The following is a 16,855-nucleotide window of genomic DNA, read 5'->3' as shown; positions in this document are numbered from 1 at the left end:
TTCTGAACACACGCTGTAGTAAATATTCATATTTTTACGAACGTGGAATGCATATTTCTCATCACGATCCTATAAACTGTATTTCCCATGTTAAAAACTTACTATTTTAAAGGCATGGCCAACATCGACACTCTTCCAAAAAAATAAATGCAAAAAGCACTTGAGCAAATCAGCCCGGAGGGAGCAGGCTCAGCCACTCCTGCCACACTCAATATTCTGCTGGAATTCATGTTGAAGTACAACTTGATAATTAACTTAAAATTTGTTTTAAACTTGCAATCAGTAGAATCCGTGTTCTAGCTTTTGAAAACGTTAATAGCATTTTCCTTAACAAAGCAAATAGAAGGATTAAATGATCATCATCGTGTTGTGAAGTAATGGCATTAGATCTTCTAGACCAGCACTCTCCAACAGAAACAGTATGTGAGCCACATACCTAACTTTTAAATTTTCTAGTAGCCACATTTTAAAAAGTAAAAAGAAACAGGTGAAAATAATCATCCAAAATATGATTTCAACTTATAATCAACATACTTAATGAGATACAGTCATTTTCTTCCTTGAAGCGTTCGAAAATCAATATATTCACATTTACAGCACATCTTCAGGCTAGTCTACATTTTAAGAGCTCAATAGTCCCACGTGATTGGTGGCTACCATACTGGACAGTTTAACTCTCGAAAATTCCTTGAGGTCTCTTATATGCCTTTACAAGTGTTTTCAAATGACAAGGGACTCCCGTAATAACTCCAGCAGAGAGGCACCAGAAGGAGGCTAAGTGACTCGACCAAAATCACAGCAATTACGGGATGTGAGGAGCGGCTTGCCTGTCTGACTCCGACACTCAGGCTCATACACCCCTCACTCTGGGGCCTCCTGTTCTAACACTACTGCTCCGGAATATCAAACATGGAGTTCAACATAAGGGACAAAACTGCTGTCAAAGCGACCTACCCCAGTAACAGTGCCTGTATCAGCGAGTAGGACTTCTGTTGGTGAGGGAAACTGATACTCCAGTGAGGGCACTAAACTGATAGGGTGCCACTCAATCTGACCCCGGGGAAAGGTGCGTTTATCTGGATCACTGAGAACATCAAGGAACTAGAGAGTCACTGACTGAGAAGGATGTAGAGCAGGGTGTTTTCCAGCTTGAACTTTCCACCAGTGGTGACCCAAAGTGCCTGTCTCATGTGTCCTATTAGTAAGTGACATTTGACATATACATATATAACCAAATGAGAATATTTACATAAAACACCAAATGAGGATTAAGAAAAAAAGAATCTCGGTTGGGAAAAACACAAACTGCACATGGAATAAACTACCAGATTCCAGATAACCATTGTCTTTAAGGGGGAAAGCCAGGAGAGGACTACAGAAGGGCTTACACTGGATCTTCAACTATAATCTTTTTAATGGGGGGGGGGGGGCATTTATACCAGTTTCTTCCCTCCCTCCTCCCCCTGACCCTTCCCAGCAATCACCTAGCCCTAAAAGGAACTTCCAAATCCAGTCTCTCTCCGGGGCCTTCCCTAAGGCGTGCTGGCTTTAGAAGAGGCACACCCCTCTCCCTAGGCTGATGGGAAGGGCCCACAGCACTGGAGGGCAGGGTAGACCCCCCCCCTCCCCGCCCCCGGAGACCACCCCCATCCCCACCCCACTCCCAGGTAGCACTTCTGTGCGAGGGAAGCCGGAGAAGCAGCAGCCTCGGAGCCCCGGTGGTCTCCTCTTGGGGCAGGAACACAACACGCGGGACTAAGGGGCCGGGGGGGGGGGGGGGGGGGGGGGGCATGGCGCAGAGACAAGGAGGGTCTCAGCTCCTCTCCCGCCCCCATCTTCCGGGTCAGGTTGAAGCTTTGCTGTCGTTCGCCCGCTGTGCCCGGCGGAAGAGCCCATGTGACATCCGCAGTGTCGCCCGGCCCCCGGGGTCGTCGCTGTCCCCTGCATGCCCGGTCCAGGCCAGGAAGGAGATGCTCCGGAGCCTCAGGCCCAGGGCCACTTCACCCCGCAGCAACCAACCGGTCGTGGCCTGTGGCAACACTCCCAGTGTTGTTTCTAGTAATCTCCACGCAGCTTTTGAAAGTGAGCAATGTTTTATACTTTAAAGACTTTTAAATTTGCAACTGCACTCCTTGATTACTAGGTGAAATGGAACATTTTTAGTATGCTCTAAAACTGTCTATACCCTTTGCAAGTGTATCTACTGATGTCGGTGACTTCGCCATCAACTGCCCGGATCTATTTAGAGGCTGGGATATTATCAACCTTTCACTGTTTTTTGTTTTTGTTTTTTTGCATATTTCCCTTGCATTTTAAGGAGTGAACAAGTAGATGCCGGCCTCATCTAACACCATTTAGAAATTACTTGTGAGAGACACAATTGATCTGAACACCTTTTATCCTATGTACATACATTCTGGACGCAGAATTTCTAGCACCATCTAGTACTAAAATCTCACCTCTGTGCCACGAAATAATTTCAGTGTTACCTTTAATCCTTTGTAACTTTTTAATTTACAAGAAAGATTCTCATTAACAAACACATTCTTAGATACATGTTTTCATCATTTTTTTTTTTTTTTTTTTTAAAGAAACAGAAGGAACTAAAGGCCCACTGATGGCAACTCAGCAGAGTCTTTTGAAGAAAGGAACCTACATATTTGTTTTTTTCTCTCTCGGGGAGAGGACTCGTCTCTCAAACACTGTCAGAAAGAGGCACACATAAAGTAAGTACCTAGAAGCAAATAAAGTTTAGGAATAAAACCACAACAAATAACTGGTTGGCAAAGTGACCACACTTAAACAAGTACACAAACATTTATTGACTGTTTCTATACAAGTGCAGAGAACAGGGTCAGCATTACTTCAGAAGCAACTCTCAGGATCCAACAGACCACACACAGTACTATCTTCACTGAACACTGACAGACAGACAAAAATTACCTTGCAAATAATCTGCCAGGTCTCCACCATTGCAGTACTGATACATAGAAGAAAAAATAATTAAAATAAGGGAACCGATTCAAGATTAATTCAATCTGCAACCAGTTAATTTCAATTAAAAATACTTTGTGTACAATGTAAATCTAGTCTGAAAAACATAAGCACTATGGAATCAAAAAATTTTATATTCCTTATAAAGTAGAATATAAATCACTAAATGGAGTTTAATTCAAAATTTCAAGTAAAAATAATCTACTGTCAATTTTAAAGTACATATTAATCAAAAGGAATCTGAAGTAAATTAAACAGCACATATTACTACCTACCTCCATCACCAGAAAGACAGAGTTGGGTAATTCCTAAAAAGTAAACATTAAATATAATTTAGAGTAGGGAAAGAAAGAAGCCAAAATTCACAATATCTAAATCTATCAGTAAGTGAAATTTTAAATCCCCAGCACGGTAATTTAAGCATCCCAGCCTCAAAGTCAAGTTTTGATAACACTAACGTAGTCATGAAGTTCAATTCTGCTTATGGAAAGAACTAAAGAAAGATTCATCCTTTGGTCAAAGCTATGGTAAATTTGTGAGAAAAAAAAAGAAAAGGTAAGATTCTCTGGTCCTCAGGGAAGCGCTTCTACTTTGAAAAGTTTATGATTTAAGCAGTGACTCAAAAATCCTATCTAGCAACGCTAACTGCACAATCTGATTTCTGGAATACATGACCCAGGATGGTTAGTCTTTTTCTTTTTCTTTTTTTTTTTTTTTTAACGTTTATTTATTTTTGAGACAGAGAGAGACAGAGCATGAATGGGGAGGGTCAGAGAGACAGGGAGACACAGAATTGGAAGCAGGCTCCAGGCTCCGAGCTGTCAGCACAGAGCCCGACGCGGGGCTGGAACTCACAGACCGTGAGATTATGACCTGAGCCGAAGTCAGACACTCAACCGACTGAGCCACCCAGTTAGTGCCCCTGGTTAGTCTTTTTCTGGAGGCAACCACATTATCTGGGAATTGGTGGCAAAGAAAAGACAAATATTTCTCCTCACTTATCTTAGTAACAGACTGATTTTTAAGGAATTAAGAAATTTTACTAAGTTTCTCAAATTTCACATAGCTCCAGATCTGTTGCTTGGGCAATTCAAACACTGACGTCCTGATTCTTCAGTAACAATATTTCAAAGTTAATGAAAAATGTTTATTTATTTTGAGAGAAAGAGAAAGCATGAGTCAGGGAGGGGCAGAGAGAGGGGACAGAGAATCCCAAGCAGGCTCTGTGCTGTCAGCACAGATGTGGGGCTCGAACTCACGAACCGTGAGATCATGACCAGAGCCTAAGTCGGATGCTAAACTGACATCCGTTTAGTGCCCCGTTAATGAAATTTTAAATTGTGCTTCCTATACCCTAACTTGAGACAGTGCTCAAGTGTGATTTAAGATACAACCTTTCCCAACAGCACTTGGCTTCACTAAGCTCCTAAATTCAAGAATGAGGAGTTCTATGTGAAAAAAGAAAAAAAGAAAAAGAATGAGGGGTTCTATCAGAGAACAAAGGGAGATGTAAGGCAGTGTCCCTCAGAGCATTGTTCAAGGACCAGTGCCAAGCAGTGAATTATTTGGTATGAGCCCACAATGAGATAATTGTAGAAATTAAAAGAAAACTTAAAAGTCTTAAAGCTATAAAATAATTTTATGTCTGCTAATCCTAATAATAAAAACTTTGGACATCTGTTCATAGGTCCTTTTTTATTTCATTTTGACAAAAATTCATTTTTATTGGCTTTTATAAATAAAGGATCAGTTCACACAGATCAGAAATACAAACTGGCGTCGCAGCGCTTCTGGTCTAGAGCACTTCTGTGCCACAGGGAACAGAAGGGGCTGCCACAAAGTGGTTCCACCGCGTTCACCAAGGGTCTGGATGCCCCAGGCAAGATCTGAATTAAATCATTTTCTGCAAAACACTCAGGGACTTGGGATGATTTACTTCACTTAGTTCTCAGGACTAGACAAAAAATTCAAACCCCTTGTGCCCAATTCTTTGAGCAACCCCCTCGCCCCCAAACACACACACATAGAGGCACATGGGAGTTCAGAAAAACAGCAGTGCTTTCTGCTCTCTGCTGGGGAACCAGGAACCAGGAACCACAGTCCTGCCCGAGCAGGATGGCGGGCGTGGAGAGCCAGGCCGCAAGCCTAGAACAGACACTTGGTTTCCCAGAACAGCAGCACTCCCATGATCAGGAAGGAAGTAGAGACCAGTCAGCCTCCAGCAGGCTACAAAAGCAAATCTGTAAGAAATACTTATTTCCTTTTATCATAAGTAAAAACAAAAATCTACGAGTGAAATCATCTCTATGGTGAATCAGCCTTAGGTTTAGCCATCTCACCTGATCAAATCCAGACCAAAATACCCTATCATCCCCCAAAATACCCTATCATCCCCCAAAATACTGAGATATAATTAAACCAGTAACTTTCAACACAGTTTTCTTCTTCTTGAGTAGGAGTTACAAAAATATTATCTCAAATCAGTATTGCTTAATCAGATAATGGCACCATATCCTAACTACTGAAGAGAAAAGAGAACTAATAATTCCTTAGGGGAGACTAAACTGCTAACTCAATGTAAAGATATCAAAAGAAATATTTTAACATCCTTGATTTCTCAGGCAAACCTTCTTTTGCCCACCTTTAAAGCAGTGAGAATCTCCACTGATCCTATCATTCTCTCCTGAACACTCCCCTCCTTAAGGGCCTCCAGTACAAAACAGTGCACACCTTTCAAGTGAAGCACTTAGCTCTAAGAGCCAGGAAAGAGTCAGCAGAAAGAAAAGAGAACTGAAAAAACAATCAAGTCTTCAACAGACAAACTGAAACTCTGATGGTACTGGGGCACCAGGGAAGAACTTGAAGAGATACTTAAAGGAACAGAAAGGCTGAGAAGTGAGGCCAACAGACCTGTGAGCCAGACCACAGAGGGTTTCCCAAAGTTGAATACACATCTGTCCTCCTTTTCTAAAATCAGGAAACTAATCACCCTCAACTCCTCCCCAGAACTTCCATCCACAAAATTAAGTATAATGAATTTCATTTTATCATTCCCCTACTCAAACTCTTTAATAAGATAGACAAACCCTAAGGGGGGGGGGGGAGGTATTCTTAAGAAGAACTCTATGCCAGGATACAAAAATGTAGATGAAATAAACAATTTGGGAAGCAATTTGTTCAAGTAAAAACACAATCCTCAGAATTATTTCTCCTTGAGGTTACATGGGACCAGACAGCCTCATTGCATCCTGTAAGTAAGAAGAGTTGGATTATCATCCCTCCTTTACCAAGGGGGTGGTGTTAACAAATAAAAAATAAAGTCTTTTGAAGGATGCACAACAGTGGAGGTTTTTTTTTTTTTTTTTCTGGAAAAAGAACTAAGGGGAGGTATCAGAAGAGGACATCTCTTCATTACTTAATACACAACTAGACTATTTAAATTGTTTTTCCACCCAGGCCCTATTACTTTTGTAATTTAGAAAACAATAAAGAGAATTTAAAAATCAGACAGCATGACTAGGTGTTTTCTCCAGCAGAATTCAGATGCTCAGGATCAGAAGGGGAGAAACAGAAAGTAACAAAAGAATTAAGTAAATAGCAAGAGAAAGATTCAATAAAAATCCTTGGCTCCTAAAACCCATCCCTCACCACTTCTCTGCTACTTGCCCTGATTTATTCTCCATGCCTCAGGTGACTCCTATGGGTTATCTCATAAAGAAAAGAAAATCCTTGTGATCTGCTAAGGGATCAGATATGGAAGGATCTTTTGTTAGTTCTTGAGGTGACCTTTGGAAAGTCCCCTAAGGATAGGGCCTGGTTTGCCAGAGAAACCAACAGTTGGATCAGAGAGTTGGAAATTTCGGCCCAACCCCTCCTCACCCCATCCCACCTCCAGGGAAGGGAGAGGAGGGGCTAGAGACGGAGTTAAATCACCCGCGGCCACTGATTTAATCAAGTGCAGCTATGTAACACAGCCTCCTCCGTAAAACTCCAAAAGGATGGAGCTCAGAGGCATGTGGGGAGTGAAAGCCCTCCCCACATACCTCACCCTATGCTTCCGTCTGGCTGTTTCTGAGTTATGTTCTTTTATATCCTTTCATAATAAACCAATACCCTAGTAAGTCAAATGCTTTTCTGAGTCCTGTGAGCCACTCTAGCAATTAATCAAATCCAAGGAGGAGGTTGCTGGTACTACCTCCATTCAGACCTCAGTGGGTACTTTCTAATTGATAAAGTTCTTCTTCTTAACTCAGGCAAAAGCCCTGGAGGGCAAAGCGAGACGGACGGGGTCCCAACCCCACCAAGACCCCCTGTGATTGACCCTAAGACAAGGATTGACCTGACCTTTACTGCCCACCTGCAGGTACCCAGTGACCTTTGCCCCATATTTTCCTTAGGTAAACCTAGATGTACTTTCAGCACTTTGGAGACAGTCTTTGAGACCCTGGTCCGCTGTCTTCCCGGTAGTGGCCTCACTGAAAATCAAAATCCCTTTCTTGTTTCACCTACGCTCCTCTCTCTGCCTTCGGACTTTGTCCAAACCTGGTCTGTTTGGGACCCCGGGAGCCAGGTGCTCTTGTACCCTCGGGCCCCGGTCACAAACTCAGGAAGTGATAACAAAGTACCCACCTAATCTAAACCTGATTTGCCCATAAGTCTCCAAACTGCCTAAGTCCTAACTGTTTGTAACAGTAGGGAGGGGAGATAGTGTTGGGGAGGGGATTGTTCATTTTACTGAGGGTGGCTAAAGAAAACTTTTGAAAACATAGAGTTTGGGTAAAGACCTAAAGAAGGTTGGGAATATACCTATATACACTACAGACGTGTAGAAATATCTGCACATACAGTGTATCTGGGAAGAAAGGTCCTGGGGAGAAGGAAAAAGGGGGCAAGGGCCCCGAGAATGGACTCCAACAGGAGCCGTCAGAAGCAGCAGCAAACACAGAGAAGCACAAGACAGACGGGGTGAGAGAGAACGCGGTTATGCTGTGCAAATAAGGACTTCGGCTTCCACTCTGATAAAAATAGGGAGCCGCTGCAGAATCCCAGTCTGAGCAGAGGACTAACAAGCCCTGACTTACATCACCAGGATTATTCTGATTGCAACGTCGAGAATATTCTTACAGGGTGACAAAATATTGTCAGATAGCATGCCAAAAATGTTCTTACGATTCACGTTTCTACCAGTGATCTATGAGCATATTTCACACCTCCTCCCCAATTCCACCAGGAAGAATTAATGCACTTTTTAATTTTGCCAAAGGGGTGAGTGAGAAGTGGCACCTCACTGTTACTTTAATTTACGTTTCCCTGACTGCTTGTCCGTGAATATCATTTCATACATTAGCCATTTTTATTTCTCTTATGAGAACCAACAGTTTATATCCTTTGCTTACTGTCTCTTTGGGTTATCTTTTCCTTACCAGTTTGTGAGAGGATTTATATGTTTCAGATATTAGCCTATTATCTGTTGTGTTGTAAATACTTTCTCCAACTGGTATCTGTCAATTGCCTTTTCTTGAATTATGTTATGGTCTAATGTACACACATTAATACACAGAGATTTCAGTGTGCAGTTCAATGTGCCGTGACAAATGGATACATTCACGTAACTACACTTCCAGCCGAGCTACGGATCATTTCCGTCGCCCCAGAAAGTTCCTTCATCCTCTTTGCGGTCAACCCCCACCTCCCCAGAGGCACCCTCTGCTGTATTATCCCCGATTTCTACCACCCTAGTCTCCTCTTGGAACTCACAAAACAGAATCAAACAGTAGCTTTGTGTGGCTGGCTTCTTTTTCTCAACATGGTAGAGGCCACTTTTGGGCAACAAGCTTGAGCAATGGAAACTTGAGCAAGGCAGTGACCACAGTGACCACCGAGCTGAACGCAAACAGGCTCATCAAGCGACCCACCTCAAAATGGCCACAGGCCCTAAGTGGCCAATGAGCTACTCACGACTGGGCACGGTTACCAAAAAAGGGAAAACTTCCTCTGTCCCCGTACGCCCTCACTATAACTAACTACAGCCCCCCACCACCGCATCCTCGAAGACGCGAGAGACAGCATCTCTCCTTCGCTGTCCTGCCCACTGCTCCCTTGCGCTGTATTCGATAAACTTCTATCTCCTTAGTTCTGCCTTGGGTGAATTCTTTCACCGCCTGCACCACCGGCCCCCACCCAATCGGGACACCCCACAAGCATGTTTAATATATCATACGCTGTGGCATGTACCAAGTTTGTTCCTTTTTATGGCTATCGATTTGTTCATGGTATTATTGGCCATAAAAAGAAGTTTTTAAAGATTTTATGTGCCTACTTCCCTGTTTATTTATTATTTATTTATTTATTTACTGAGAGAGAGAGAGAGAGAGAGAGAGAGACGGTGACGGTGTGAGCAGGGGAGGAACAGAGACAGAGGGAGAGAGAATCCCAAGCAGGCTCCGTGCTGCCGGCACAGAAGCGGAGTGTGACTCAAACGCCCAAAACCGTTGAGGTCATGACCTGAGCCGAAACCAGGTCAGAGGTTGAACCGACTGAGCCACCCAGGCGCCCCTATATCCCTATTTCTACAGCTTCAGAGTTTCTTATCTTGATTTAAAAAATCTTTCTAACTCTTGGGTTATATACAGTCATCTATGTATTATGCTAAGGTCCTTATTGGGTATTTTATATATTTAAGCCTTTCATTCATTTGGAAATTGTTACAGAACATGATGAGAACAGGGATCCAACTTTACTCTTTCTCAGATACTCGGTTTTGCCAGCACCATTTATTAAATGAATCCTCTTTTCCCACTACGCTAAAAATTACCTAGTGGTGGATCTTTATCCAGGCAATTGACCATCATACAGGTAGAGTACTCCTAACTGACAATACTTACCTCTTGCCCAGAAGGTTCAAAGATCTGTATCTTCTGAAAAACAGACATATCACTCTCCTGCTCTTAAAACTCTTCAATGGCCCTGCGTTGCCCTCAGAACAAAGGTGGCCCCTGCCAACCTCGCCAGCATCGCCTGCCGCCACCCTCCCCTCACTCCCGCACTCCCCTCGCCCAGCCTTCCCCTGGCTCCTCAAGCTCTCACCCTCCTGCCTGCTCTCCACAGAAGGCTTCATCTGCTTGGGACACTTCCCTGCTCTTCTCCCATCTGCCCCAGCCTGGCTGGCTCCCACTCTTCTGTCAAGTCAGCTTAAACATCATCTCTTCACCAAGTCTTCTCCAGCCCGTAAAGTGGGTAGCCCCCATGTGGTGTCCTCTCAAAGGTCTTCAACAGTTCTGTCTCACTGCACTGGGCATGCTTAGAGTAAGTGGCTATTAGCTTCACGTCCTCTTCCCCACTATACTGTGAGCTCTACAAGGACGAGGGCCATTGCTGTTTTGTTCACCACTAACTCCCGCATACCTCATTACCTGACTCAAGAAATACCAATTGCAAAGAAATCAGTAAGAAAGATGAACACAACAGAAGCATCACAGAACAGCAATAGGAAAGCCACAGAAGAAATATAAAAAGGCAAATAAAACATTAAGATGGTCAATGCACTGGGGCGCCTGGGTGGCTCAGTCAGTGAAGCGTCCGACTTCGGCTCAGGTCATGATCTCACGGTTCATGAGGTCAACCCTGGCATAGGGCTCTGTGCTGACAGCTCAGGGCCTGGAGCCTGTTTCGGATTCTGGGTCTCCCTCACTCTCTGCCCCTCCCCCGCTCATGCTCCATCTCTCTCTCAAAAATAAATAAACATTAAAAAAATTTTAAAGAAAAAAAAAGATGGTCAATGCACTAATGATTTAAGAAATAAAAATTAAAACTTAAGCTACTGTCTTCCCATGAGATTGTCAAAAAAGGAAAAAAACAGGCCATTGGTATAACCTTTTGGAAGGCAATGCAGTAATATCTTTGGCCAAACAATTCCATGACAAGGGATTTATTCTACAAGAACACTCATACAAACGAGCAAAGATATGTACACAACTTTCTCTCCAACACTGTTTCTAACAGGAAAAAATACCAAACAACCCAAATGGCCACAACTGGGTTTTAAGTAAATTATCATTTAGCCCTATAATACTGTAGTGACATGAAACTGTATCCAAAATACATTAAGTCCAATAAAACAAGCTGCATTCATGTACAAATACTCTTCTATTAGTAAATCTCTCACAATTAAAAGGTTAAAAATCTAATTATAAATGGTTAAAGAGGCATAAATGAATTCTGAAAACTCTACAAGAAAGGTAACAGTGGTGTCTCTGAGAATTGCCATTTCTTTTAGAATTTACTCATGTTCATGATGATTATTTTAACTAGGGGGATATATTAATTTTATAATGGGAAAGTATGTTGCTTTTTAAATGTCATCTAAACTGAAACCAGATTTGTTAGAAACAATGTCAAAGTTCTCAGTTTATACAAGTGTATCCATAAATTTTACATCTCCAAAACTGATGGCCGGGAAAAATAATGTTCAAGTTGGTAAAATTACTGTTCTACTGTCTCTATAAACATACAGTAAACAACTAAATTTATAAGGGGGCAAACCTAAAATAGTAGATCAAGACTCTGTTCACTCATTGGCCAAATGCTCAAGAACATATTTACTTGACTGAGAGGTCTTAACTTTATGTATTTCCAGTAACATACAGTGGATAAAATACAAACATTTTTAATGCAGTCACCTTCATGTTCCTGATTGTTTGGTAATTCAGGTTTTTGAGTACATGTTCCCCTTAAGTATCTCATTCTACAACCAAAGCTAGTACTTAAACATATTTTTCTAATGGAATGAAGTTTAAGTACACTCTCTCTTCTGAAAAGAAATTCTACTCTGCAATTGACAGGGTCTTCTGTGCTTCTCAAAAAATGGGATATTAAGAGTTAATATTATTTAACATTTTTTGTACCGGGCACTGACTTGCACCACTTGGTGCCCTCTGTCTCCAAAGACCAAGACAGGCTGCACAAACAGCTCCGAGGAGAATCGACATTTCAACTAGGGATTGTGAGAGAAGTTGAGTTTTGACTCAAGTTTTTTCTCCTTTCTATGCTGCTCTATCTCGGCTGAAGGAATGAGTTACACCTATTTCAACAGGTAATAAAATACACCCCACAGTCACTCACAACAGTCTGTATGTGAAATTTAAATTGCAATTTTTTTGGAGAGTAATCACACTCTAACACCAAGAACTTTAAAATTACCCTGGTAATTCCAATTCTAGAAACTGAACATAAATAATCTAAGATATGTCCAGAACTTCACTATTATCCCCATAGCACTTTCCTGTAACGGGAAAAAAATGACACATCTTGTAACATGGGTTTAAATACTCTGTAGTATTTCATGGCTGCGTGAAAAATGACTATACACAAAAAAAGAAGTACGTTGAAGAACGGTCCATTTCGCTCCACCCCACTAAAATTAAGCACACTGAAAGCAAGGACTTTGTTTTACTCACTGCTTTGTTCCTACACTTAGAATGATGCCTGGTGCATAGCAGCCACTCAAAACCTTATAAAACTAATGAATTTGAGTAATGCGAGTGTATACAGAAAAAATTTTAGCTAGAAACACATACAGCAGAATCACATAACATGTCCAGCTACTTTACTGGAATTCAACTGTCCAGACTAAGAAAAACAAAAGAAGGAAATAACGTAAATCATGCACCCTAGTCTGCTTTGAAGTGAGAATCCAGGGGGAAGCTGAGTCGGCTGGCTGCCCTCCCTGCCCCCTCGGTAGATCTCAAATCCCTGGGGCTGTCACACAAGCCATGCTAGAGAAGAGTGGTTTTAGTATTTAGTATATAAAAAGCCAACTGCTTACCCTGGTGCCCCACACCCCCCCCCCCAAAATAGTAATTTTCTCCAACTTGGGGCTTTTCAAAAGGATTTCCAAGGGTAATTTTGCCTGTATAGAAATGTCGCCTTAGATGATAACTTGAGAACCCAGCCTTCCCACCTCCAAATAAAGTGTAACTCTACTGTGATGATCAGATACATCAGGGTGAGGAGTATGCAGTTTCCTTGCTTTTATTTATTTTCTAATACCTCTACAATTAGCAAATGTTGCTTTTGCAATAAGAAAAAAGCTCTAATTTTTTAAGAACCCACAACAGTCCTTTCTACATTTATCACAGAAATGCCAGATCTGGTATCAATATTCCTCTACCTGACCTAAAACACTACTCCCATAGTACAACCATACTCATGCAGCACATCATTTTAACCTATCGCTCTCTGCTACTTTAAACAATTTATTAACAAACATATAACTCAAACTATATACCTTGCTAACAAGAATAAGGCAGTTTTCTATTTCTATTGTGATTCATTTACATTTGTATGAAACAGAAAAGTTCTTTACTGACATGCAAATTTTAAAATAATAATAATAAGGTACCTGAACATCATAGAGGGCTACAATATTTTCGTGCTGAAGTTCCTGTTAAGGAAATTGAGAATTTAAAATATTCGTCCTAACACATTTCAATATGCAAATAGATATTAAGTATACACACACATACACCTACATACATACAATTTCTATATACTACACTTCTGATGACTGGATTAGAACAATTCAATTTACGAAAAAATAAGACGAAATGTGCCTGATCAAACTTTACTTGGGCCCTAAATGTTTCTTCACCACGATCATTTGTTAGACTCTTAACACAGGGAGTTAGACTCTTGTCTACAAAATAAATACCACAGGTAGTATGACCGCAGACTTTCTGGGAGTCTTTTAAATTCAGTATACAACTCTAACAGCACTAAAGGCATAAGTTCCAAAATGCTTTTAAAGAGCAGATAATTTGTCTGAAAGAAAACGAAGCATAATTCTTAGCTCAAAGAGCTAAGAGGGTAGTAGTTTTGATGAAAGCTAGTGTTAGGTGAGGGGTCTAGGTTCTTATCAGCTTGGGGGACACTGAGTTACATACATCTAAACTAGTTTCTTCATTGAGTAATTTTTCAGACTTTCTTTACTGAGCAAAGTGCTTTGTGAGTGACTCTCCAAGAAGTATGTAGTGGACAGGATTTTCCACACTCATTTGACGAGGAGACCATTTTTTTCCTCAAAGCATCTCATTGCGATAACACTGCTTGCGAGTGATCTAAAAAGGCCACTTGCAAGGTAGGTAATTCTTTTCAATTTACAAGGAAAAAAGATTCCAACTGTCCCCAGTCCCCTTCTCCCCTAAATACTTAAATGTAACACGAAAGGGATCAACAGAAGAGCTAAATGATGGATAAGAAGGGCCTGCCTCTTCTCAAACAGTAACACAGTAACTAAGGAAAAGAAATTAGGAGAAGCTAAAATCAACCTTCCCAGAACCCCTTCTAAGCACTGGCCAAGAACACAAACATCTATTCTTAAAAACAGTTTCCAAGTACTCAAACGTTTCAAAAAATGACAGCAACAGGTGAAAATTCTCAAATTTGGCTCCAACCACCAAAATGACAAAGGAAGTCATCACGCATTAATTTAAAATAGGTTTTAACATACTATCAAATATCACATAAAGAAGCATACCTTCAAGATTTTAATTTCCTTCCCAAGCAGGATTTGTGATTTTGACAAGTTCTTTTTATTAATACTTTTAATAGCCACCTCCCAGTCAGTTTTCTGAAAAGGAAAAATAGTGTTACTCCTGGAAATTATTTCACAGAAGTAAATCTATAAGCACAAAGATGTTTTTAGCCCACTCACATACAGACAATGGAAAGGGTAAATGGAAAGGACCCTGAACCTCCAGCAACAGGAAAATGATTTCATAAATTACAAACTAGTACCTTATAAGACAGCCACTAAAAATAATAGGAGGACCACAAGTGAAACAAAGAACACAGTTTACAACCACTTTAAAGTTATGGGGAAATGCGGATAATAAACTGGAAGGTGGCATTTGACAGCTTGGCAGGATTAAGCCTCCTGCTTAAATTATTTTTTGAGTTTTAAGCTTTTTCTCTTAAGAAAGGAACGCAGTTTTTATTACTCTATCTGATAAGTAACAAAATCAGCCCACTTAAACATGCCTCTTGCCAACAGTCAGAACTACCAAGCCCCTTTGATGATTTCCACTCTCTAGGTGCTCTTCCAAATTCTTTAGATTCTAAAACCTCGTGTGACCCTATTTACGAAACAGCAAAAGCTTCAAAAAAAAAATTTTTTTTTTGTTTTTTTTTTTTTGGAACCTGCTTTCATGTTTACTTGGATTGAAACAAGAAGCGTCCGCCCATCTTTTCCAGCCGCCCATCTAACCCCAAGAAGGGAAGGTGGTACGGGGCTCGAACGGGGTGTAGACGAACCAATGCTGGGAAATGCGATACCCCCGAGTCTGAGAAAGTCTCGAGCTAACGGGAAACAAGCCCGTTTTCCGCTGGGTCTGCAATTATCGACCTCAAAGGCGACAAGCCTTGGCAGCCCAGGGCGCGGAAAAACCTAAGGTGCGCGCTTCCACGCCCGAGCCCCGCGCTGGGGAGGGGACCGAGCACTCCTTTAGGACTCAGATTCGGGTCACGTTCAGGTGGAAAGGCGTGTGTCCCGCCGGGCCCCGGCGGTGAGCCCCTAAGAGCATTCTGGTTACCAGGCTCTCTGCAAGCAGGGGAAATCAGAGGCCGAGCGGCCCGTCGGTAGGTGGAGCGCTGCCTAGCGGCTTCGGCCTCAAAACAATCCCCGCCCGACCAAAACAAACCCAGCGACACTGACAGCGCGCACAATGGCAGGCCTCGGGGCGACGAGCCAAACCGGGGGGTGGGGGTGGGGGTGGGGGGGCCGCGCCCGCGGCGTCGCCAAGTTTCGGGACCACCACCCTGCCTGGCCGCAGCCAGGCAGAGGTGCCGCGGCCCACACACCCCGGCCTCGCCCCGGCGGACGGGGCTCACCTGGCGGTGCCGCCCCCGGAAGACCACCGCGAAGGCCCCGTGTCCCACGAGGTCCCTCTTGCTGTACTCGAAGTCGCCCACTACCTCCATGGCCGCGCCCCCGGGGGCATACAGCGGGCGGGCGGGCGGGCAGCGCAGCGCGGCGGGCCGGGATCAGCACCGCGGGCCCGCCGGCCCTGAGCGCGCCCGCGGGCCGCCGGACCGGGGCAGCCGCGGCCCCCGGCCCGGGCGGACGCTCATGCCGAGAGGCCGGAGCGGAAACGGGGTGGAGGCCTCCGCGCGGGGCCGGGGTCAGCGAGGCCTGGCCCGGCCCCGGCCGCTCCTCATGGCCCGGCCCGCCGCCGGCCGAAGGTTCCCTTGGCGAAGCGGCCTCGGCGCTTGCCGGGCCAGCGGCGCCGCAGCCGTCACTGTGCGCCCCCGGAGCCGCGCACGCGCCCGGGAGAGGTGCGGGACCCGGTCCTCCCCATCCCCAGCTCGTCCGGCCGCGTCGGCCCCCTCCGCTCGGGGGGCTGCTGCGGTGGCAGCCGCCGCCCTAGGACCGGCACAACCACCGTCCCCGCGCGCCTCCCTGCCTCGCCGCGGCGCCTAACGCACACGCGCGCGCGCCGGCCGCTCCCGAGCCGACTGCCGGCCCTCCGCGACGTCAGCACGTCTTGTAGGACGCAGCGCCCGCCGAAGCCCGCTCCCTCCGCCAGGAAAATGAGTGCGCGCGCGCCCGGGGGAGTGGCGCCGCCGCGGGGGCGCGTCCCCAGTCGCTCGCCCGGGCGGGAGAGGAGGGGTGCGAGCCGCTGGGACCGCAGCTAGTTACCCGCCGCAGCCTTTGCAGCCTTCGCGCTGGGCCTGGGAGCAGATTCCAGCCTGCCACGCCCCAGGCTGGAGCCCGCTGGGAGGCGGGCGTCGGGGAAGCGGGTCTTGAACTCTGACTGCAGGAGGGACGGGGCGTCCCTGGTGCAGTGTAGACCCCAGGGAACCGGTC

The 16,855-nt window shown here is 44.2% G+C and overlaps 1 protein-coding gene across 4 annotated transcripts in view; it reads right to left on the bottom strand.

The window, feature by feature from the left end:
* The window catches only part of ULK2 (unc-51 like autophagy activating kinase 2), an 85,256-nt gene extending 68,748 nt beyond the window's left edge, over positions 1–16,508 (bottom strand). For 3 of the 4 annotated variants that reach the window (XM_043583252.1, XM_043583250.1, XM_043583251.1), the window contains exons 1-5: positions 15,880–16,500; positions 14,528–14,620; positions 13,394–13,435; positions 3,270–3,302; positions 2,944–2,980 (exon numbers count right to left, since the gene is read on the bottom strand). In XM_043583252.1, coding sequence (XP_043439187.1) covers positions 2,944–2,980; positions 3,270–3,302; positions 13,394–13,435; positions 14,528–14,620; positions 15,880–15,969 — 295 coding nt within the window. In that variant the 5' untranslated portion in view covers positions 15,970–16,500. Of the gene's footprint in view, positions 1–2,943; positions 2,981–3,269; positions 3,303–13,393; positions 13,436–14,527; positions 14,621–15,879 lie in introns of all 4 variants that reach the window. The other variant, XM_043583249.1, reaches the window with a different exon arrangement.
* Positions 16,509–16,855: the final 347 nt, after the last annotated feature.

The sequence above is a fragment of the Prionailurus bengalensis genome, chromosome E1, assembly GCF_016509475.1.
Source record: "Prionailurus bengalensis isolate Pbe53 chromosome E1, Fcat_Pben_1.1_paternal_pri, whole genome shotgun sequence".
In the NCBI taxonomy this organism is placed as follows: Eukaryota; Metazoa; Chordata; class Mammalia; order Carnivora; family Felidae; genus Prionailurus; species Prionailurus bengalensis.
Note: the sequence above shows the minus strand (reverse complement) of the source record. Positions and strands in the feature narration are given on the sequence as shown.